The sequence below is a fragment of the Chelonoidis abingdonii genome, chromosome 2, assembly GCF_003597395.2.
Source record: "Chelonoidis abingdonii isolate Lonesome George chromosome 2, CheloAbing_2.0, whole genome shotgun sequence".
Lineage (NCBI taxonomy): Eukaryota > Metazoa > Chordata > Testudines > Testudinidae > Chelonoidis > Chelonoidis abingdonii.
This window is the reverse complement of record NC_133770.1, coordinates 86741119-86764839: the sequence shown is the minus strand read 5'-3', so window position 1 is coordinate 86764839 and position 23721 is coordinate 86741119. Positions and strand designations below refer to the sequence as shown.

Here is a 23721-nt window from a genome sequence, read left to right as displayed (position 1 = left end):
TTACTCCATTATCATGAATATGGAATGATGGGGACAGATAATGCGTATGCTATGCCACTAATTTTAAGATAAGCAACTTTCCTGTTCTTTTGCTTGTGTGTGTCATCACTAAGCAACTGTTCTGCTGTAGACTTTAGTGGATTACAGTAATCCTTATGTAAAAACACGCTTATTATTTGATTTTATTATTTATTACTATTAAAATATATATATGGAATGGTCAACATTTTGGAAATATTAAAGAGAGTAAAGTGACAAGACATAGTGAGAAATTGGAGTGAGAGATGGAGGGCAAATCTGAGAATATACTTTGATTCCAGCATAGAGAGGAATACTTTAAAAAATAAATAAATAAACTCCATCCTTTCTAAATAAATTACAAAGATTTGAATTGTGTAAAGTAAGCAATTTTTGAAAACAAATTAATTAAAATAGAAATTATTTTGGATTAGTGAGGTTGTCAATTTTTCCCAGTCTAGGCTTGTTAATGTAGAAACTTGCTTTTGTGGTTTGGAACTGTTAAAAGACAAACTATTAGTTTCTTGCAATCCTGTACAATTTAAAAAAACAAAAACAAAACAAAACCCCAGAACTGATCAGGAATGAGCGTAAGAACTCTGTTCTGGGTCAGTAATCATACTGAGGCCATTGGTAAATGACTGCTTTTCAGGGCCGCCCGGGGGGGGGGCAAGTGGGGCAATTTGCCCTGGGCCTCGGGCCCCACAGGGGCCCCCACGAGAGTTTTTTAGGGGCCCTGGAGTGGGCTTCTTCACTTGCTCCAGGGCTCCTGGAAAACTCTTGCGGGGCCCGGGCCCTCCGGAGCTTCTTCCGCTCCGGGTCTTTGGCAGCAATTTGATGGCGGGGGGTCCTTATGCCCCAGGACCCGCTGCCAAAGTACCCCAAAGACCCACGGTGGGGGGTCCTTCCGCCCCAGGACCCTCCGCCAAAATGCCAGGTCTTTGGCTGCAATTAGGCAGCTGGGGCCCCCCGCTGCCGAAGATCCCAGGCCCCCTGAATTCTCTGGGCGGCCCTACTGATTTTTGCACTGACACCTCTCTGATAAAACATGAGTAAAGAGGAATTGTGAGTTTATTTGGAGATTCAAAGTAAGCCTCTTTCATTTCAGCATATATTTACAGGAGGCTATTAGCAATTCAGTGTCTGATACCTTATAGCTAAACACTAGCATGGCTAGTGCATCAGTAGATTCAATAAAAATGTACTTTTTAAAAAGTAATTTTTATTTGTTCTCACACATATAGTTGTAGCAAGTATTATAAACAAAAATATCTAAAGTATGACATTTTTATTTTTAACTCTTAAAACCCCATGTACCCTCATGTACCCATTTTAAGAACAACTTGTTCCCCCCGGATAACTTTATCACCTTCATAGTTCATCATGTACTTATGAAAGAGCTCAAAAAACAATTGCTACCAGCATTTCACACTGAATTATAGAATAGCTCCACAGCAGTACATCCACACCAGAATGAGTTTTTTTGTTTGCAGTCCTGTCTGAGAGCGAGTTCAGGGATGGCCCTTATCTCTCATACAAGTCTTCCACATTCTCCCTTTACTCTCCCCCACCCCCCAGTGCAAAAGAGTAAAGCACCAAGTTGGATACTAGAGATTTAACAAAGTAGAGATACAGTGGAGGAAATATTCTATGTCCAACATAATAAGATGCATTTTCTGGCTGCTTGAAGGCTCAAATTCAGTCCCTTGCTTATTGTGGGAGACCTTTGAAGGGTTAAAGTGGAATTGCTGAGAAGTTTAAAGAGATGGGAGTTTTGGAAAAGCTACACTTGAGCGATTCATTCTAAAATAACCTGGGACCAAAAAGACATTAATCTATTGACAATTCTGCTCCTTGAAGACTTAAATCCTTTAACTCTATCTTTATATTAGTCACATTTCTGGGGAGTACCTTGATTCCCCCCCCCCTTAGGAAAATTAAAAGGCCAGATCATCTGCTGCAGCTTGGAGCAGCTATTGGACTTGTGTGTAAATGAGCCCTTCAGCCAGTTTTGCATACCAATCCTGTGGCTGCTCCTTAGTTAGGCAGGATCCACCAGAACATACTAGTGCATCTTAGGGCTGTTCTAATTTATTTGGGATGCCAGTGGCCCTCAGGGGGCCACTGCAGCAGCCTGGTATTGTCAAGGTGCATGGATTTCCCAGGTATGCATCCCTGGGCCCAGTCATGCCCCCTGCTCCAGCTGCAGGGAGTGATGAGACATAACCACTGTGGCTTATATCACCCAAAGATTCCCCCTAAACAAGGGGCATGCATGTTGAGCCAGTGCAAAGCTGCTCTAGTGTACCAGACGCTATCACTCAAGGTCTGTATTAAATATGTTCATTATTTTTTTTATTCTCACATCTTGTTTCGATCTCTGTCCAATGGGATTATTATTGTCTCTGCAATCAAATTTTATTCTTGTTTTTCTTTGGCATAGTTGTTAGTTGAGGGTGATGTTAATGCTTACTCAACCAGAGCTGTGGCAGAAGGAGAGGCAGCTTCAAACCATTTTCTTGTGGTGAGATTGTGAAGAAGCTACTTGGAATTCATTATGCACATTCATAAATATTGTTTTCTCAACATTAGACTGCAGAATGATTCTAATTTTGGGTTGTGTATGAGCGGAAAGGCTTTTTAGCTTTAATCTTCAATTTTTGCGGAAGGTTATAGAGCAAGCACTAACTAATCAATTCCAGTAACACTTAATGCAGAACCAGAAAATTCTCTATTCTAATAGCCAGGGCATCCTTGTTACAGGCTCTTGACTGTAATTAACTTGCTCACTGGTGCAAAACAGCCATAGTTGGTTGACCTGTGGGGCAGAGCAAATCTTTCTGAGACTTGTCTGACGGTGAATTGAATGGGAGGGTTTGCTTTGGATTTTCTTTTTTATACAGATACTGTGTTTTTAAAAACATGTACATGTATTTTGTTGTTATTGAGTGTGTTTTATAAATAGAATAGCACTTACATCACTAAAATACAGGAACTTCTAGTGTGAATCTCAAACTGATTAGCAAAACTACACACTTTGGAACAGGAAGTGAAGAATAAATTATCTAATTTAAATTAAAGGGAAATTAGGTAAAATAAATATAACGATTCAAATTGGAATCTGCCCACAACATTGCCACATCCATTCTTGTGAAAAGTGTGGTCGGATTTTTAATGGCTAGAAGAAGTCACTTTTTTCTTTGTGTGTATAGATCATCCATAAAGTAGCATCCCCAGCAGCACTGGGCACTCCAGCAGCACTCCAACTCAGCACTGGGGTTTAATATTGACTTAGAGGGAAAAGTGCCTTGTCCAACATTGCTTACAAGAGCACATACTTAGCCTATGAGAACTAACAGATTGTTATGAGGAATTATATCTGCATCTGTGTAACTTTTCTTGAGGTGGAAATACTTGTTTGTGAACTTCGTTTTGGGAAACAGGTAGTATTTTGAAACAAAACAACTGGCTTCTCTGGCATCCTTCAAAAGTTAGGAAAGGGAACTGGGACTTCCCTCCAGATTATCATCCTTAAACTCCCATATAATTAATGACTCATGGAATTGTGCATGTGCCTATCTAAGCCCTAGTCTACATTATGAGTTTAGGTCGAATTTACCAGCATTAGATCGATTTAACCCTGCACCTGTCCACACGACGAAGCCATTTTTTGACTTAAAGGGCTCCTAAAATCAATTTCTGTACTCCTCCCCCGACGAGGGGATTAGCATTGAAATCAACCTTGCCAGGTTGAATTTGAGGTATTGTGGTCGCAATTCGACAGTATTGGTCTCCGGGAACTATCCCAGAATGCTCCATTGTGACCGCTCTGGACAGCACTTTCAACTCTGATGCAGTAGCCAGGTAGACAGGAAAAGGCCCACAAACTTTTGAATCTCATTTCTTGTTTGGCCAGCGTGGTGATCTGCGGGTGAGTGCAGATCTCATCAGCAGAGGTGACCATGATGGAGTCCCAGAATCGCAAAAGAGCCCCAGCATGGACTGAACGGGAGGTATGGGATCTGATCACTGTATGGGGAGATGAATCCATGCTATCAGAACTCCGTTCCAAAAGACACAATGCCCAAACATTTCAAAAAATCTCCAAGGGCATGAAGGACAGAAGCTATAGCAGGGACCCACAGCAGTGCCGCATGAAACTTAAGGAGCTGAGGCATGCCTACCAAAAAAACAGAGAGGCAAACGGCCGCTCCGGGTCAGAGCCCCAGGCATGCCACTTCTATAATGAGCTGCATGCCATTCTAGGAGGTGCCCCTACAACTACCCCACCGCTGTGCTTTGACTCCATCAGTGGAGTAGCACACAAAAGTGGTGCGGGTTTTGGGGATGAGGAAGAGAGCTCACAGCATACAAGTGGAGAAACCATTTTCCCCAACAGCCAGGAACTGTTTCTCACCTTGGACCTGGAGTCAGTACCCCCCGAACCCACCCAAGGCTGCCTCCTGGACCTGCCAGGCACCTCTGGTAAGTGTATCTTTGTAAATATTATACATGGTTTAAAAGCAAGCGTGTTTAATGATTAATTTGCCCTGTCATTCGCGGCCAGTACAGCTACTGGAAAATTCTGTTAACGTGTCTGGGGGTGGAGTGGAAATCCTCCAGAGACATTTCCATAAAGCTCTCCTGGATGTACTCCCAAAGCCTTTGCAAAAGGTTTCTGGGGAGGGCAGCCTTATTCCATCCTCCATGGTAGGACACTTTACCACACCAGGCCAGTAGCACGTAGTCTGGAATCACTGCATAACACCACGTATGATACCGGTGTTTGCTGGCATTCAAACAACGTCCGTTCTCTCTGTTATCCTCAGGAGAGTGATATTCCTGGTCACCTGGTTCAAATAGGCTGATTTTATTAAGGGGACATTCAGAGGTGCCCGTCCTGCTTGGCTGTTTGCCTGTGGCTGAACAGAAATATTTCCTGCTGTTAGTCACGCGGTGGGGGGAGGGGTGAAGCGATCATCCCAGAGAATTGTGGGGAGGGGTGGGGCTAGCTGGGTTTGTGCTGCATGTTAACCTGAAAACCGCAGTCCCTCCTTTTAAATTGCCAACCCATTTTAAACGAAGAGTCTACCCATTGTTCTCTAAAATGTCTTTTTAACTACCACTCTCCCTTTTTTTTTCCTCCACCAGCTGCAAATGTTTCAGTGCTCACACTATTTTCTCCTTCCCAGAGGCTAGCAAAGATTAGAAGGCGAAAAAAGACACTCGCGATGAAATGTTCTCTGAGCTCATTCAGTCCTCCCACACTGAAAGAGCCCAGCGGAATGCATGGAGGCAGACAATGTCAGAGTCCAGGAAAGCACAGTACAAATGTGAGGACAGGTGGCGGGCTGAAGATAATAAGTGGCGGGCTGAAAATGATAGGTGGCATCAGCTTGGTGACAGAAGGCAAGAGGCAATGCAGAGCCTACTGGAGGAACAAACTGCTATGCTCCAGAGTATGGCTAAGGTTCAGGAAAGGCAGCATGAGTACAGAGCACCGCTACAGGGAGGGGAGGGTGGTTAGTTTACAGGGAAGTAGAGTGGCGGATGGGGTGGCTCATCAAGGAGAAACAAACAGAACTTTCACACCATAGCCTGGCCAGTCATGCAACTGGTTTTCAAAGCTTCTCTGATGCGCACCACGCCCTCCTGTACTCTGCTAACTGCCCTGGTGTCTGGCTGCGCATAATCAGCGGCCAGGCGATTTGCCTCAACCTCCCACCCTGCCATAAACATCTACCCCTTACTCTCTCAGATATTGTGGAGCGCACAGCAAGCAGTAATAACTATGGGAATATTGGTTTCGCTGAGGTCTATCCAAGTCAGTAAACTGCGCCAGCTCACTTTTAAATGTCCAAAGGCACATTCTACGACCATTCTGCTCTTGCTCAGCCTATAGTTGAACAGCTCCTTACTACTGTCCAGGCTGCCTGTGTACAGCTTTATGAGCCATGGCATTAAGGGGTAGGCTGGGTCTCCAAGGATAACTATAGGTATTTTAACATCCCCAATGATTATTTTCTGGTCTGGGATGTCCCTTCCTACAGCTTTTGAAACAGACACGAGTTCCTGAAGATGCGAGCATCATGTACCTTTCCTGGACATCCCACACTGATGTTGGTGAAACATTCCTTATGATCCACCAGTGTTTGCAGCACCATTGAAAAATACCCCTTGCAGTTTATGTACTCACTGGCTTGGTTCTCCGGTGCCAAGATAGGGATATGGGTTCCGTCTGTCCCCCCACCACAGTTAGGGAATCCTACTGCAGCAAAGCCATCCACTATGACCTGCACATTTCCCAGAGTCACTACCCTTGATATCAGGAGCTCTTTCATTGTGTTGGCTATTTGGATCACAGCAACCCCCACAGTAGATGCCCAACTGACTGATAGCTGTTTAGTGTTGCAAGTTTCCACAAGGCTATCGCCACTCACTTCTCAACTGTGAGGGCTGCTCGCATCTTGGTATTCTTGTGCTTCAGGGCAGGGGAAAGCAAGTCACAAAGTTTCATGAAAGTACTCTTACGCATGCGAAAGTTATGCAGCCACTGGGAATCGTCCTAGACTTGCAACACTATGTGGTCTGACCAGTCTGTGCTTGTTTCCCCGGCCCAGAATCAGCATTCGACGGCATGAAACTGCTCCATTACTACCATGATGTCCACATAGCCAGGGCCTGTACTTTGAGAGAAGTCTGTGTCCACGTCCTCATCACTCTTGTCACCATGCTGCCATCACCTCCTCCCCTGGTTTTGCTTCTGCAGGTTCTGGTTCTGCATATACTGCAGGATAGTATGTGTGCTGTTCACAGTGCTCATAATTGTGGCGGTGATCTGAGCAGGCTCCGTGCTTGCTGTGCTATGGCATCTGCACTGAAAAAAGGCGCGAAACAATTGTCTGCCATTGCTCTGATGGAGGGAGGGGCGACTTGTCTTACAGGGAATTAAAATCAATGAAGGGGGTGGGTTTGCATCAAGGAGAAACACACAACTGTCACACAGAATGGCCCCTTCAAGGACTGAACTCAAAACCCTGGGTTTAGCAGGCCAGTGCTCAAACCACTGAGCTATCCCTCCCTCCACTATTCAGGGAGCGGGGAGCAAATGAATATAAAACAAATCTGGTCTGTCTTGTTTTGATCCACTCCATCTCTCTTTTATATATCTTAGGCTGGCAGCAGACAGTTGCAGTATGACTGCTAGCCATTGTCGTCTCCTGGCTATTCTCCAGAAGATGGTGCAATACAACTGCAGACAGGACTTAATCTCCATGAGACAAAACTTAAAAAAAGAATGACCTGGAGTCACTCCCACTTATGTCCAGATGCCCCTGGCAGACCTCACTGAGGACTGCCAGGAGCACCAGTGTCTGCCCAGGCGCCCCATACCAACCTCACTGAGGTCAGCTAAAAGAGCAGACATAGTGCTCCGTCTGCTGCCAAAGGCAATGAGCTGCTTATGTGTAGCAATGCAGTGGCATGTCTGCCAGCACCCAGAAGACGTATGGTGACGATGAGCTGAGCAGGCTCCATGCTTGCTGTGGTATGGCATCTGCACAGGTAACCCAGGAAATAAGGCTCGAAACAATTGTCTGCTATTGCTTTCACGGAGGGAGGGAGAAAGGGAGGGAGGAAGGAAGGGGGGGGGGCTGATGACACATACCCAGAACCACCCGCAACAATGTTTTTGACCCATCAGGCATTGGGAGTGCAACCCAGAATTCCAATGGGTGGCGAAGACTGTGGGAACTGTGGGATAGCTACCACAGTGCAACGCTTCGGAAGTAGATGCTAGCCTCGGTACTGTGGATGCACTCCGCTGAGTTAATGGTCTTAAAGGGCTTGGAGTGGGAACACACACCATCAACTGTATAAAATCGATTTCTAAAAAATTGACTTCTATAAATTTGACCTAATTTCGTAGTGTAGACATACCCTTAGAGTGTCTGTAGCACCCATCACTGTAGTAGCTGAGCATCTAACTACTTTTTACCAGTGATGTCACCAAAATAGCTTGAAAGATCACTTTATAATATGGGGAAAGCCAAAGAAGGGGGAAAAGTAGAAATATATAAAAGCAATTTCTAATTTTGATATTTGGGATAGGGTTTTACTCTTCTAATATTAACTTGCCCGCATAACTAGAAGTAGAGTACTAAGGATGGAATGATCCATAGGTCCTCATAGTTCATCTTCCTGCTTTGTGGTAGACAAGCTTTTGTTTTCTGCATGCATACTTGAATATAGTGCTGGATATTAAGTTTATGTCCTTGTTTTAAGCTTAGTGACCCCCTATCATTGGTTCCAGCTGGAGTGTCACGGATTCCTCCATGCTGGGGAATTCCCTGCGGGGAATTAGTTTTTGGTTACTTGAAGATCTCTTTTCTTCTTGTACCTGCATCAATGTCTTCTTAGACTTATAGCAGAATGATATAAATTTATTCAAACCTTACCATAGCAGTGCATTGTCGTCTTACTTGCCATGTTATCATGACCTCCCTCTCTCCACCATTACACAGTTTACAAGCTAAAATCCAAATCCTGGGTCTTGATATAAGCAATATGCCCCCTCAAGTCTGGGAAACTGTGCCAGTGGAATGAAATTGAATGCAGATTGAAGCTGCATAATAAAAATTACTTGGTTTGGTTTTCCAAAATCCTTTTCTTTTCCAGAAAATATGCCTCTGCTACTATGCAAAGTAACAGTTGTAACATGAACATAAAATCATAGAAATGTAGTGCTGCAAGAGACCTCGAGAGGACATGTAGTCGATCCCCTCAACCTGAGGCAGTGCCAAGTAAACCTAAACCATCCTTGATAGGTGTTTGTCTATGTGTTCTTAAAAACACATTAGACAGGGATTGCACAGCCTTCCTTGGTAATCTATTCCAGAAGTTAACTAATCCTTATAGTTGGAAAGTTTTTCCTACCTAAATCTCCCTTGCTGTAGATTAAGCCCATTAGTTGTTATCCTACCTTCAGTGGACATGGACAGCGATTGATTGCTACGCTCTTTACAATAGCTTTTAACGTATTTGGAGACTGTTTTCAGGTCCCCCTGTCTTCTTTTAAGACTAAACTTGCCGATTTTTTTAACCTTTCCTCATAGGTAGGTTTTCTAGACCTTTTATCATTTTTGTTGCTTTCATCTGGACTCTTGCCAATTTGTCCACATCTTTCCTAAAGTGTGGTGCACGGAACTGGACAAATAGTCCAGCTGAGACCTCACCAGTGCCAAATAGATGGGACAGTTATCTTCTATCTCGTATGTACGAGACTCCAGCCAATATACCCCAGAATATGTCTCTCTTTTGAAACTGCATCACATTGTTGATTCAGATTCAATTTATGATCCATTACAATCCCCAGGTCCTTTTCAGCAGTACTACTACTTAGCCATTTTTTCTCCATTGTGTAGTTGTGCAGTTCATTTTTCCTTCTTAAGTGTAGTACTTTGCACTTGTCTTCACTGAAATTCATCTTGTTGATTTCAGACCAATTCTCTAATTTTGTCAAAGTTGTTTTGAATTGAATATGATGCTGGATACTAAGTATATGTCCTTGTTTTAAATTTCGTGACCCTTATCATTGGTTACAACTGGAGTTTGGATTCTCCCATGCTGGGGAATTCCCAGCTGGAGATTACTTTTTGGCTAATTGAAGATGTGGCATCATCAGCAAATTTTATAAGCATACTGTCCACTCCATTATCCAGGTTATTAAAAATGTTGAATAGTACTGGACCCAGGACAGACTCCTGTGGGACCCCACTGGATATGACCTCCTAGTTTGATAACTACTCTTTGAGTATGGTTTTTCAACCAGTTGTGCTCCCAGTTGAAATAATTTAATCTAGGGGAAAAATTCCTAGTTTGCTTATGAGAGAGTCTTGTGTCAGAGGCTTTACTAAAACCAAAATATAACACACCTATTGCTTCCCCCCATCCATGAGGCCAGTAACCCTGTCAAAAAAGGGAATTAGGTTGTGGGTTGATTTTTTATTTTTTTTTTTTTTTTTGATAAATCCGTGTTGGCTATTACTTTATGTCTAGGTGCTTAAAAATATATTTTAATAATTTGTTCCAGTATCTTTCCAGATATCAAAATTAGATTGAGTGGTATATAATTTTCTGGATCCTCTTTCCTCCCCTTTGTGAAGTTAGTATTATGTTTACCCTTTTCCAGTCCTCTGGGACCTTACCCGTCCTCCAGGTATTCTGGGAGGTAATAGCTAATAGTTCTGCAGATTGGTTCAGCTTAAGTATTTTAGGATTAATTTAATCATTTGCCATCAATTTGAATACATCTTATTTATCAAGTATTCTTAAGCCTGAATAGGAAGACAAGTTAGTGTTCCTTGACGTTACTATTAATTGTGTTTAATCATATGGTCACAGTTAACCTTTTTAGTGAAGAATGAAGCAAAATAGGCATTAAACACCTCACCCTTTTTGATGTCATACATTATTAGGTCTCCTTTTTTGCTAAATAGTGGCATTCTCTGAATGTTTTTCCTTGCTCCTAATGTATTTATTAGACTCCCTTCTTACTGCCTTTATTATCCATTGCTAGGTATAACTGTTTTTGTGCTTTAGACTGTCTGATCTTGTAACTTCATGCTTGTGCTGTTCTTTTATACTCCTCCTTAGCAGTTTGTCCATGTTTCCAATTTTTGTAGGATTCCTTTTTGATTTTCAAGTAATTAAAGAGCTTGTGATGCAGCCATATTGGCCTCTTACTATTATTGTTACTTCTTAGTGTTGTTAACATCTATCGTTTAGAATTCTAGCATTTAAACTATACATTCATTTTGTGGTCCTGCTTTCATTCATTTTTAGATTTGTCTATAAAAGCATTTGCTTACCTGTTCTTCCAATCAGTGCCCCAGAACAGAAGTACAGGATAACTAGGAACTGACTGCAATGCAATCTGATATATTAAGCATGAATTCCTAAATTGTTTCTCAGGTCTCCAAGCCAAGTTCGCTTTTATATATTGAACTCTGATTTTACTAGAAGACATTTATTGGGTATTGCATTGCTGCCCCTCCAGAGGGGGATATTTATGCTGTATAATGAGACATGAAAACACAGCGAATCCTTTATTTTAAATAAGAGCCTGTGACTTCATCAGTTATAACAGTACCAACAAGTGTTGTTTTTCTTTACTCATAGTGGGTGTATCCAGAAAACAAAATTGTACGTACTTATCACGAGTCTTTAGGATTTACTAAAAAATATATGTGTCTGCTCTTTGGCAGCCACAAAATGCATTCTTAGACAGTAGGTGAAATTTTCAACCGTGCCTAAAGTCCTTTTTCAAAAGGGGCTTAGGCCCTTGGGAGTTTGTCTCATTGCAAGTCAATAGCATTTAGATTTCTGAGTCACCTCAGTGCTTTGGAAAACTCATCCCTTTGTCTAGAGTGGGGATTTGTCACACTTCTATTAATCAATGGGTAGCCAACAATGTAGCTTCACCAGAGCAAACCCCAAGTGTAGTCAAGAAATCTGCAGTTTACATTGGTAGAGGTTAGCCCAGTGTTCAGATAGGGTGCATGTAAAAAAGTACGATGTTTGGTAACCAAACTGATTTAGAAAAATAGAGTGCTGGTGTTGCTTTGCTGTTCTGCTCTTCCAACATAGGGTATGATACTGAAGTGCTAAGCACCTGTCATTTCCATTGATTTCAGCAAATTATCTTTTTCTCTAGGTTCCGGGGCATGCACAAGGGGGGTAAGCAGACAGTCTTCTCCCCTCCCCCTCAACCAAATCTCCATGCCTCCCGTAGCCTGGCGAGGGAGGAAGCAGCAGGGCAGCTGGCTGCCAGTTGAGCTGCTCCTCCTCCTCCTCCTCCCCTTCAGGGGCACCATTTAGGAAGGATGGGGGGCACCTGCCTCTCCCCCCGAGTTTCGTACTGGAAGTCTGCTCCTGGAGCATGCCCAAGCCCAAAGCAGAGCTCTTACCTGTGGTCAGTTTCCCACACTGCTCTAGCTCACCCACCCCTCCACTGCCATCTGCTTCCACCAGTTCAGCAGCAATGATGATACAGAGTGACAATCCTCGTATCCAATAGTAGCGTTCTACTACCTAGGACAGCCACCCCAGCTGGAGTAACAAATGCGTATGACAGCCTGGCTCCACACACGTGGCACTGGACAGCAAGTAAAGTTTTTGGAGGGCTACAACTGGTTATGCTGTCCGTGTTCCCAGGCCTCTAGGGGTGGGGCAGGAAAGGAACAAGTCAGTCATGGTGGGAGGGAGAAACACAGAGTCCCCAGTGGTGGTGCGGGGAGTATAGGAAAGGGAGAGAAGAGGGCATAGGGCTGTTCCCTGAGGGAGGGAGCAGTGAGTGTGAGAGAAGCAGCTAAGGGAGAACAGTCCCTGAGGCAAGGATCCTGAGGGAGGGGGAACTCAAGAATGGTGGAGGGGCTAAGAGCAGCTAAGTGGGTCTTGGGGTCTATTTGCACTCAGAGAAGCAGGGAGTGCCCTCCCTTCTCCCTGGGAAGAGACTGGGGACAGATCCTTCTGGTCTAGAGCCATCATGTCCACTAGTGGTTGCAGCTTCAAGGACACGTGTCTGTACTGTGCTGCAACTTCTAGCAGTATGTATTTAATGTGCCCCTCCAAAAGCAGTCAAATTTAATTTCCTGCACACACCCCTTCCTAGATTGGTATATTATTCCAACCCCAAGACAGTGCATTTTTACTAGCCTGAACAGAAGGCTAAACTCCAAATCATGGATCTTGCCACAAGTTTTGTATTTCATTGGGAACTGTGAAGGTTGAACACCTTTCATGATCAGGCTTGTAGATACCAAGTTGTTGTTTTTCCTTCAATTCCTTTTTTTAATGATGCTCACAATTTATGATATGCCCCAAATTAGTATGCCATATTAAGACATACAAAAACTGGAAACTGAAACCAAAGATGTTGGGGCAGGGAAAGAAAATGTTTTCTTATGTATAGTTCTTTAATCATAATAATTTGTAACTCTGACATGCAAAAGGAAATTACAGTAGCAGAATGTTTCAGGTTAAACAAACATTTAGTTGGAGAGTGAAATTGCATCCATTCATAAATACAAAAGCATTACTACTTCCATTATAACCATAGTAGGCACAATAGCCTACCATTATGAAGATAATATTTCTAAGAAGTATTTCCATAGAATATCAGGGTTGGAAGGGACCTCAGAAGGTCATCTAGTCCAGCCCCCTGCTCAAAGCAGGACCAATCCCCAGACAGATTTTTACCCCAGTTCCCTAAATGGCCCCCAGGATTGATCTCACAACATTGGGTTTAGCAGCTGAGTGCTCAAACCACTGAGCTTTCCCTCCCCGCTTTTCAAAAGGGGCTTAGGCTCTTGGTCCCATGAAGTGTTTGACTTCTACAGACTTAAATTTAAAATTGCTGGTTTTGGTTCTCTGGTCTAGTGATTTATGTAAGCAGTGTGTTTAAAAAAACAAAACAAAAAACTGCCTTGTGTTAAATTCTACCCCCTGGGTTTCCTTTTGGCCACAAAGCAAACTAGAATGTCTTAAAAATAAATTCTTCTGCCCATTATTTTAAATCAAAACACAAGTCCCAGGTCATCCTATGAATGTTATGAAAAGTCATAATGATTCAGTGATAAGGTGGTATTTATTAATATCAGTAAGGTATGACTACATGCCTTTATAATATCACATTATCAATTAGAAGTTCTGAGTGCAAGTTGGTTCTTTAAATATGGGCACAGATAAAATACTATATACACAATGTAATTTATGAACAAATAAAAGATAATCCTAAATATATAAAGCATCTGTATATTTTCCAAACAATATGGAATATGTATAACTGATTAATATAATAAAAGTATTTTGTCTGTATTTTGCTTTCTGATAACTTATTTGAAGATGCAACCATTTATGAAGTGAGTTCAACAGATTAATTAAAATCAAATTCCTCTCTTCCTCTTCAATTTTTAAGGCTTTTCCTGTGTAAAAACCCAGAATTCTCTCTAAATGATAGCCAGCAACAGAGAACATGGTAACATCTCTCTCTCTCTCACACCCACCCACCCATCCAGTCATTGTTATTCAGTTTTAAACTTTGTCACAGGAATGTCTTAATACACAATATGACTTGACTTCATGCCTTTAATCTTGCATGCAAAGTTTTCTTTAAAGCCTACAGCTATTCCACACTTGCATTTTAAAGGTTTGCAGATGACCTTTAAAATCTAAGAATGATCAATTTTATCTTAGCTGTACTTTGCTGTACATGAACAGAATATATAGGTAATTTATGTAGCTTTGTAATAATCAGGGTCCCTTGTATTCCAGGGCCACAGAGTGTGCTTCATAATTAACTCCTTGCCACATAAGCATCCAGTCTAATCAAAATTTTTATTTTAAATAAGAAAGTGATAATGTTGTATTCCTGATCCTAGTCCGTGCTCCAGCCACTTTGTGGAATTCCACACCTTTACAAAAGTGCTGTTAACCTGGCAGACTGGGCCTTGGAGTTTCTCTCATACACAGAGAGATGCTTGGGTGGCGTAGAACTACCCCCAGTTTTTCTTTTTCCCAGCTGCTGGCCTGGGAGGCATGGTCATCACCTATGACCTAGTGATGTCCAACTGCTGTAACAGCCTCTTGTGGCCATTGGAAGCTGGATCAGATAAGTTCAGTCTTCATGTTGCTGTAACCTGTGTAAAGGATCTAGTAGAGCACCTCCAGGGATTGGGTCTTACCATTGACTTCACAGGGACGAGAATTTGTCCCTAAATTGAGTTTTCTTCTTTAACTCTGAAATATTCATATTCCTTTTTATAAATTTTATTCCTTTTTAGCATTGTATGTTTTATATAGAATATGTTGTATTGTTTGTATATGTTTTTACATATGTGTATGTGGAAGGAAAATTGACTACGTTTGAGTGTCAGTGCACATGAATTATTTTCATGTGTGTCTGCGCAACTACCATGGCACTTTGTATCCCAAGTTTTGCGTTGATTAGCAGGTGTGCTCCATCTATGTCTATATACATGTCAGCTCTGCAAATTCTAAAATCATATGTGTATTCTAAGGGACATGAGGGGAAAAAAGTAATCAATACTAAGTTTCAGTTGAGGGCCGAGGGGAAAGAAATAAATGTTACATGGAGTAGGAGAGCAGAACTTGCTTTCTCAATGTATTTGCCTGACCTCTCTATAATGCTTTTTTTTTCTGAACACAAACATGGCTATTCAATTGAAAAGTGTGCTCCAGTTTATTCCCTGCTCTTCTTCACAGTAAAGTTGTCTTCAGATATTTTTACTGAATGTGAAAATTAGCTAGAAGTACATCATTGTACAACAAATTGCTTATTAACCAGAATTTAACTTCACTACACAGCGGTGCATGGTGTTACGAAATGTTCAGAGGTTCAGCTATGAAACTGAACCCTTAGGAGAGAATTTATTGTAGCCAAAAATCTATAATATTTATTTCACATGGAATTATACTATACTTCAGTGTAGTGTGCTTGGTCAAATTCATTTTTGAGTTATGTTGCCTAAGATAATCATGCTGATACAGGGCTTGAAAACTGTCCAGTGAAATGGTACTTTATAACAACATAACAAGATCAGGTTTTTTTAAGTTACAGTTAGGTTGTGGGAATTTATCTGAAACCTTTTAAGGATAAATACTTCCTCACTGCTCTCTGCAATTGTGTGTTTCTCTCCCATGGGTACCTAGCTCTGTCATCCAAGACCTACAATTTATATGTTGGTTACCAGAAGCACTGCAGGTATGCAGAAAATCAGGTGATTAATAGAAAATAAGTTAATTGCAAATAATGGCAGACTTGTAAGTGTGGGGAGAAAGGTTCATTTAAGTTTAATTATTACTCTGTGTTTTTATAGTTCAGAGAGAACATAATAGCTAAGGTGTATGCTCAGGTTTTGGATGGCTTACAAGTTTGAAATAAGGAGGCTTGCAATTCTCTGTCACCAATTCAAATCAATCTTGAGATGACAGCTAAGTGGCCTATATGAAATGAGTACGTAATTGTGTTCTTAATCATCAAAAACATCCTTAAAAATTGTTACCATTTTTAATAAACGAAGAAGAGAGGCCAGTGATGGTGGTTCTTCGAGTGAGGGTCCCTATTGTATTCCACAAAGGCTTTGCATATGTGCACCATGTATCTGGAGCCAGAGGATTTAAAAGTAGTGTCTATTGGTCCACGCTCATTGGTCTCTGTTTTGTCTGAGGTGATAAAGGATGGGGCAGACCGACTGTCTCCAGTTCCTTCTTACTGCTGCATGGTCCGGGTCAGAACAATCAGGGTCTGCTTGCATGTGGTGCACTTTAACGAGTAAAGTTGTATATAGTTAGTTTTTACAGAATTTCACTGTTTTTATTGTTTTAAATAGTTTTTTGTAGTTTTAGAGTAGAATAGATAGTTTGGGGGCTAATTTTTACTTTGTAACCCCCTCCTCCCCTGTTCCCATTCATGGATACTAGACTGTGCCAAAGACCCCAGGCTCTAAAATTTGTACCTCCTACCCACGTATCTTTAGTAAGGATGAACATCAGCGCTGTCTCTACTGCTTGTGAGGGCCACATCACATCCAGATGCAGTATCTGCCAGTCCTTCCCCAGCCGTACCTGAGAAAATCAGGTTCTCCATCTCCAGAAGCTCCTTGTGGAAGTCTCCATGAGTTCTCGTTTGGATCCAGGCTGGGGAAAACCGCCCCTGTACACTGGCCTAAGACATCCAGGAATCAGCCAGACATCCAGTTATATAGTCAGAGTCCGACACCGGTGGTATCACCATTATGGACCCCACACACTGGGGGCCTAGTCAGGAGATGAGGAACCGTGACAATAAGCATGGCAGTAAGGCTTCCTGCAAGCCCAAGAAAGGGGATGCTCCTTCCACGAGAGGGGGAACATGTGTCAAGCCTCATCAGCACGGCCTCACAAGAAGGCAGATCCACCGGTGCTGGGTACAGACCATCGACACTGACATCATCAGTGCCTCATAAAACAAGAGACCATTCTGTTTCAGGGAAGCCCATCACTCCGGTGCTGGTACAGGGTACAGAGTGGATGCCCTTAACTGCTGGTAGACTGGGGAGAGCGTCAGAACCTCAGGACATGTTTATTCTGGGGGACCCGGCATCTCCACACTTTTCTGGACCATCTCTATCTCTAGGGAGATTATACCTCCCCATCAAGACATGCTGCATTCAGCACAGAATGCAATTGTGGAGTTGCTCAGCAGGCAATGTATGATCAATCTTGAGTGGGAACTCCACAACACTGTGTTATAGGACAACTTCAACAAATACGGAACTCTGATCAGAGACCTCTTTGCATCCCAAGTGAACAGAAAATGCAATGCATATTGTTCCAGTGGGAGGCTGGGACATCACTCTCAGGGCGATGCCCTCATTCTCCCCTAGCTGGACCAATTCAATTATGTCTTCCCTTGTCTCCTGCTCCTACCATGGGTACTCCACAAGATCAGATGAGACTGAGTGACAATCAGCCTAATCACCCATTGGTGGCCCAGACAGTGCTGGTTTCCCAACCTCCTTCGTATGTCAGCCTGTCCTCCCATTCCCATCTCTACCTTCCCAGATCTACTGATGCAGCACAACGGCAAGATCAGACATCCCAAACCACAGGCGTTTCACCTCAGAATGTGGTATTTGGATGGGCATCTTCTGTAGAAAGGGCATGTTCATCAGAAGTGCAAAACATCCTATTTAGCAGCAAGAAAGAATCCACTAGGCATTGTTACTGGGCCAAGTGGAAACATTTTGCCTGCTGGCCCCAATAAAAAGGGACTTTCCCCAGAAATGGCGGAGATTCCCCTCCTCCTGGACTATCTTCTGTTTTTGAAAGCATCCAGTCTTATCTTCAACTCTCTCAAGGTCCACCTAGCGGCACTTAGCACCTTCCACTTCCCGGTGAAGGACACTGTCTTTACACACCTGTTGACTTCTAGATTTTGGAAAGGTCTCATCAGACCCTTCCAACCCATAAAACTCAGAGCTACCCAGTTTGACCTCAACCTTGTTCTATCCGCACTAACCACCCTTCAAACCACTGTCATCGTGCTCTATGTCCCTTCATGCCATGAAAATCCCCTTCCTTGTTATCACTTCACCAAGAAGGGTCAGTGAACTTGCGGCCATGATGGCAGACTCTCCTTTTTCAACTTTCCATACAGATAAAGTCTCCGTGCGCTTGTATCCCAAATTTCTGTCAAAGGTCATCTCCCAGTTCCACGTTAATCAATCCATTCACTGACCTGTTTTCTTCCTGAAGCCACATGCCTCAGAAGAGGAATGACTACTCCACTCCCTCGGTATACGTTACATGCAGAGGAAAAGGCCAATCAGAAAATCCCCCAGACTGTTTGTTGCAATAGCTGACGGAGTGAAAGGCAGTCTCAACAAAGAGAATCTCCAAGTGGATTTCAGGGTACATTGCACTCTGCTACCAAGTATCTGGCATGCTGCCACCCATTGGGGTTCAGGCTCATTCCACAAGAGCCCAGGTTTCAATCCTGGTCTCCCTCTACAACACACCACTCTGGGATATAAATAGAGTGGCATGAGGCACACCTTTGCTATGCATTATGCCTTGGTGCAGGACTTGGCAGCGGATGCCTCCTTTGGTGCAGGTCCATTAACCCTTCTATCTTCATCCTCTCACCCTCCTCCCACGGAAGTATTGCTTGTTAGTCACCCTCAGTGGTATACAAAAGAGACCATCACTCAAAGAAAAAGAGGTTACTTACTTGTAACTGGAGAGTCTTCAAGATGTGTGGTCCCTATCTGTATTCTATTTCCCAGCCTCCTTCCCCTCTGCTGTGGATCTGTTGATTCATGGTGGAGAAAGAACTGGAGACGCCATTGGTCCACCCCGCCGTTTATCACCTGGGACAAAACCATGAATCAAAGGAATACAGATAGGGACTGCACATCTTGAAGAACCTCCAGTCACAAGTAAGTAACCTCTTACAGTGAGCAAATGGTACTCTTACCCCTCTCTCCACAGCAGGTTTGTGAATAAAAGGTGGTATGTTTTTTCTCACATCATCAGTCTAGCATAGTGGTTCTCAACCTGTGGCCCACGGGCCGCTTGTGGACCAGTCAGCACAGAACTGCGGCCCATGTGACATTCTCAGGGCCAGAAAGGTAGTATTGGATGCGGCCCACATACCACATTGTGGGTCACATATGCATCCCACAGTGGTAAATAGGTTGAGAACCACTGGTGTAGCACCATTCGCAAGCAATAAATTCCCTGAGTTTATTTTTTTAAATAACAGAATCATTTTGTACTAAACAGCGCCATAAAAACAACTAACACAGTACTTTTTTAGTGGTATTCTCTGGGCACATGAAAAAGAAAATTTTCTTTACTGTTATTTCTCTTTCCTACTTAGCAAATGTTGTTTCCCTCTGTTTCTAATAGAGCACATGTTAACATGGTTCTGTTTCAAGTCCTGATTTTTTCTTTGCTACGCAAAAACTAGAGGGTGGGTTATTTTCTTTTAATAAATTGTTTCTTTGTTAATTATGGGTATTAACTGACAGCAAAACCTATAGTAAAGGTTGTCTGTTTCCTTTCTATGCTGTCTGTCTGCCTCAGACTGTATTGTTTGAGTGAAAGTTTCAGCAAAATGGTTCCACTGTTTTTGAAGATGAGTCTGGAAAAAAACAGTGTATTTCCCATGTTCTTACACCCATTTCACTGAGAAGGTCTAACACTACCTTGCTTTAAAGTAGGGACTTAAAATTTGGTAGAGTAACTGGTGTATTCTATTCGGCCCATGAAAATCCACTCACATTTGGCCAAGTTATATTGCTTTGAAAATTGCAGTTTGCACTTGCTCAGTAGAGGTCTGCTAGAGGCTGGCAGATAAATTTGCAGAAAATGCCATCTGCACAGAGCTTGCTCAGTCCAAGGGCTGCAGGAGCCGAGCTGAACTTTGGATAATTGCTGTTTCTTCCTGCTATTGTGCTACTGGGCATAAGAACTGGTATCTCCTATGATCTGTGTTCCCCCTGCTGGCATCTAGATAGCATAGAAGAGAAGGAAGAGCAGCCTCCCTGAAACGTAAAGGTGCGGAGCTGGGTAGAGCAGGTTGGGTATGGGTAGATGTTGAAAGGGACAGAGTCAGATTGTGGGGGAGCAGGGACTGAAAAGGACAGGCTGGTGGAACATGAGTACTGGTTAAAAAGGGTTAGGTTGGTGGAGGACAAGGACTGAAAAGTTTACACTAATAGAGTAAATTCCATTCCAAAATCTAGAATTGACCTCAGGATTTCAGTGTGTCATCATTACTCTATGGTCTAGCAAATAGTAGCTATGAAATCCTCTAGCAAAGTCTGTGTCTCACCCCTTGTTAGTGGCTTGTCTGCATATTACTATACCAAATACTCTGAAAAAGTAGATTTTAGGCATCTCCAGTTCGGCAACCAAAATTAGTGGACGCTTTGGACAGTTTTGGCCTTGATCTCTCAGTGCTTCAGCTCCTCATCTGTACAATGGGGATAACAACACCACCTAATCTCATGGGGATGTTGGGAAGATAGACATTGTCTCTTAGTGCTTCACAAACATAAATGATGAAAGCACCCAAGTGAAAGCCCATGAGAAAATGAATAATTCTTTATTCAGTGGCTTGGTTTGGATGGTGTGTGGTAACTAAGCCATGGTGTAGCACACTGAGTGATGTGGATAAAATTAAATAGCGAATAGCTTCCCAACCAGTGAGCACTATCCATCCTGTGCACTGAATGAGGCAGGGACCCTGTGGAAAAAATAGTATGATATAGTTTTAACTGTTTGATCACATGGTGTAGAGATACAAGGGGGTCAAATTAAGGTTGGTAAAAGCAATCTTAATATTGGCATTTTTTAACTTCTTAGTGTTTGACTGTGTGGTCTTAACATTCTTTTAACTTAGTTTGATTTTTGTATGAGGTAAGCTATTAAGATTAAATTATTAAAACAGAGTAGAACACTTTTAAAGCAAATCAGATTTTAGCCATTTGGAAATAAGGGACCAGTTCGTGTTGCCACTCAAATCAATGAGAGTTAACTTAAAAGGAAGCAAATTGAACCCATGGTTATTTCACAAGGATGTTGTGAAGGTTAATTTATTAATACACATAAACACTTTGCAGTTGTAGGATGAAAAATGCTGTATACATTTTAATTGTTGTTGCTGTTGTCCTTTTTCTGAATATTCCCCTCTTCTAATATACGATCTGTATCTCATTTTTATGGAGAAAATATTTAGAATATGCTGGCTGATCAGTTTCCAACACTTTTAAAAAAAAAAATGCTGCAAATTCATTGGACATTATTATTTTAGAGTAGAGAAGATAGTTAATTGGGCATACATACAAAATTCACTGTGTGCTTATAAATTCACTGTATGCTTTGTGGTCTATTAGTTCGAATTATTTTACCATCTACATTGCCTGTTTGATAATGTGTTTCTGAGTTTTAATTAATTTCTGCCATTTTACAAATATTAATTTTCTTATTGTTCCACTCATTTGCCTCACATCAGTAAGGCCAGACCAAGGAGTAATTTCCACTGAAGAATTACATTGCTGTTTCTATTTTTAATAACTGGAGTGGAATTCATCTTTATGAAAAGTTAGTCAAAGAATGAGGTTCTAGGTCACAGATTTTAGCATCAAAGACTTGTGCTGCACTGCTCCCTGTGTAAGTTCATTGTCTTAAGTAACAGATCATTAATATACATAAAAATGTGTTTTAATTATTTTTTACAGCCTTGTTGAAGAAAGTAATCTTGTTCCAGTATTCTTCCAAGTTATTTTGGTAAGAACACATTTTATATTTAATTTTAAACAGCTTTAAGCAAATTTGTGTAGCATACAATGACTGCAATTAAAAAATGGTTAAATTCTGTTCATAAATGGGTCACTTATATACGCATGCCTTTATATATATGAGTTGTATGAGTCTCCTCAGGTTGTTCAGCTTCATGATATCTAGCAGCGTAGAAAACTCTAGCATATACTTAACATACAGACTTATATATGTAATGTCATCAGTTATTTACCATAGCAAAGATTTCCTTTCATGAGCAAAGGAATTCCCTTCTTCAGATCCTAGTCAGCTTTGAGTTTTAATGAGTACTTATTGCATACTTGTTATCCATCAGCAAAGAAATAATCTCCATTACTACTAGACAGCATCAGTTTGGTTTCATTGTATAGTTTCAGAAAACTGCCTTCACATACTATGTTTATGCTGATAATGCTATTCCTGACAACTCCAGATACCTGCCTTTAGCTCCTCTTCTTTTGGTACTAAAAGTCCAGGAGCATATTTTGGGTAATCACAGGTTAAATTGAGAATATTAATTTGCATCCCCCAAATATAGTTTTTCTTGTATAAAAGATCATAAAACACTTGTAGATAGCTCATGTTACTGGCGTATAGAAGGACTATTTCTAAAACAATCCACAGACATGCACTTGCAGCTGGGTATTGTGTTACTGCTTGAGGTATTGCAAGATGGATATGCGGGAAATCAAACACAGTTAAAAAAAAAAAAAAAGAGTACAATATAAAAAGAGATGAAAAGGCTTGTGTATTTCATATGATAAGTATGTTTACATCTTATATGTTGCAGAAATTGTTCAAAGGTCCATTTTTCTCTTGTCTGAAATTTTATGTAAGTGACAATTCATCTGCTGTAGTTCTTCCAGTGGTGCAATTGGAAACTACACAGGGGCTAAGAGGAACACAGGAACTGTGACTATTAATGAGATCACAGTAGTGGTCAGGCAAGTGGTCACTACCAGACTCTTCAGAGGAAGCGGCAATTATCCCAATAATGGAAGAAATTTCACTTGTTAATCCCATGCTCAGAGGCTAATATACTTAAAGATTGGTATTCTTCACTTAATTGTCACCAGCTTCACTGGTGCAATGGCGATGGCTTCCAGCAGCACCTCCTTAAACTTCTGCACGCCCATCTGAGAGGGGAATGTTGTGTTGATTTCCTTGTTTCTAATACAATTCAGTCCCCTCTTCAATACTAATAGAACGTCTCTGCTAGATCAGGTTTGTAATAATGCTCCTAAGAACAAATGGTTGGCCTTTTAAGATGGCTCAGATTGTACCAGTGAAAGGTAGCTTCAAAACATTTCCAAAGAAAACATAGGCAGACTCCACATTTTCCTTCCCTCCCTACATACACACACTGTGCAGTCATAAATGTAAGGTTCCTCACAGGCTAAAGAGAGTGAATTTGGAACTGCTTGTTAAAATATTGATACCATATCAGTATATCATTGATCATTCCCAGCTCTCTCTCATTCCCCTTTTACTTGTGTTATATTCACAAACTCATACTAGGGAAATGTTATGTTGTGTTAGTGTGCTTTTGATGAATACAAAAATATGTGTGATTTATGGAGATCAAGCCTATTGCATACTTCTTTATTATAATAATAATTAGAGATATACCTATCTCATAGAACTGGAAGGGACCCCAAAAGGTCATCGAGTCCAGCTCCCTGCCTTCACTGGCAGGACCAAGTACTGATTTTACCCCAGATCCCTAAGTGGCCCCCTCAAGGATTGAGCTCACAACCCTGGGTTTAGCAGGCCAATGCTCAATCCACTGAACTATTATGGTAACTTCCTTGAAATTTA

At 41.8% G+C, this 23721-nt stretch overlaps 1 protein-coding gene across 1 annotated transcript in view; it reads left to right on the top strand.

Moving 5' to 3' along the window:
* Positions 1-23721, top strand: part of ULK4 (unc-51 like kinase 4) — a 467406-nt gene that overhangs the window by 217191 nt on the left and 226494 nt on the right. Inside the window, exon 31 of the mRNA XM_075062527.1 lies at positions 21825-21873. Within this exon, the coding sequence (XP_074918628.1) occupies positions 21825-21873 (49 nt within the window). The remainder of the gene's footprint in view (positions 1-21824; positions 21874-23721) is intronic.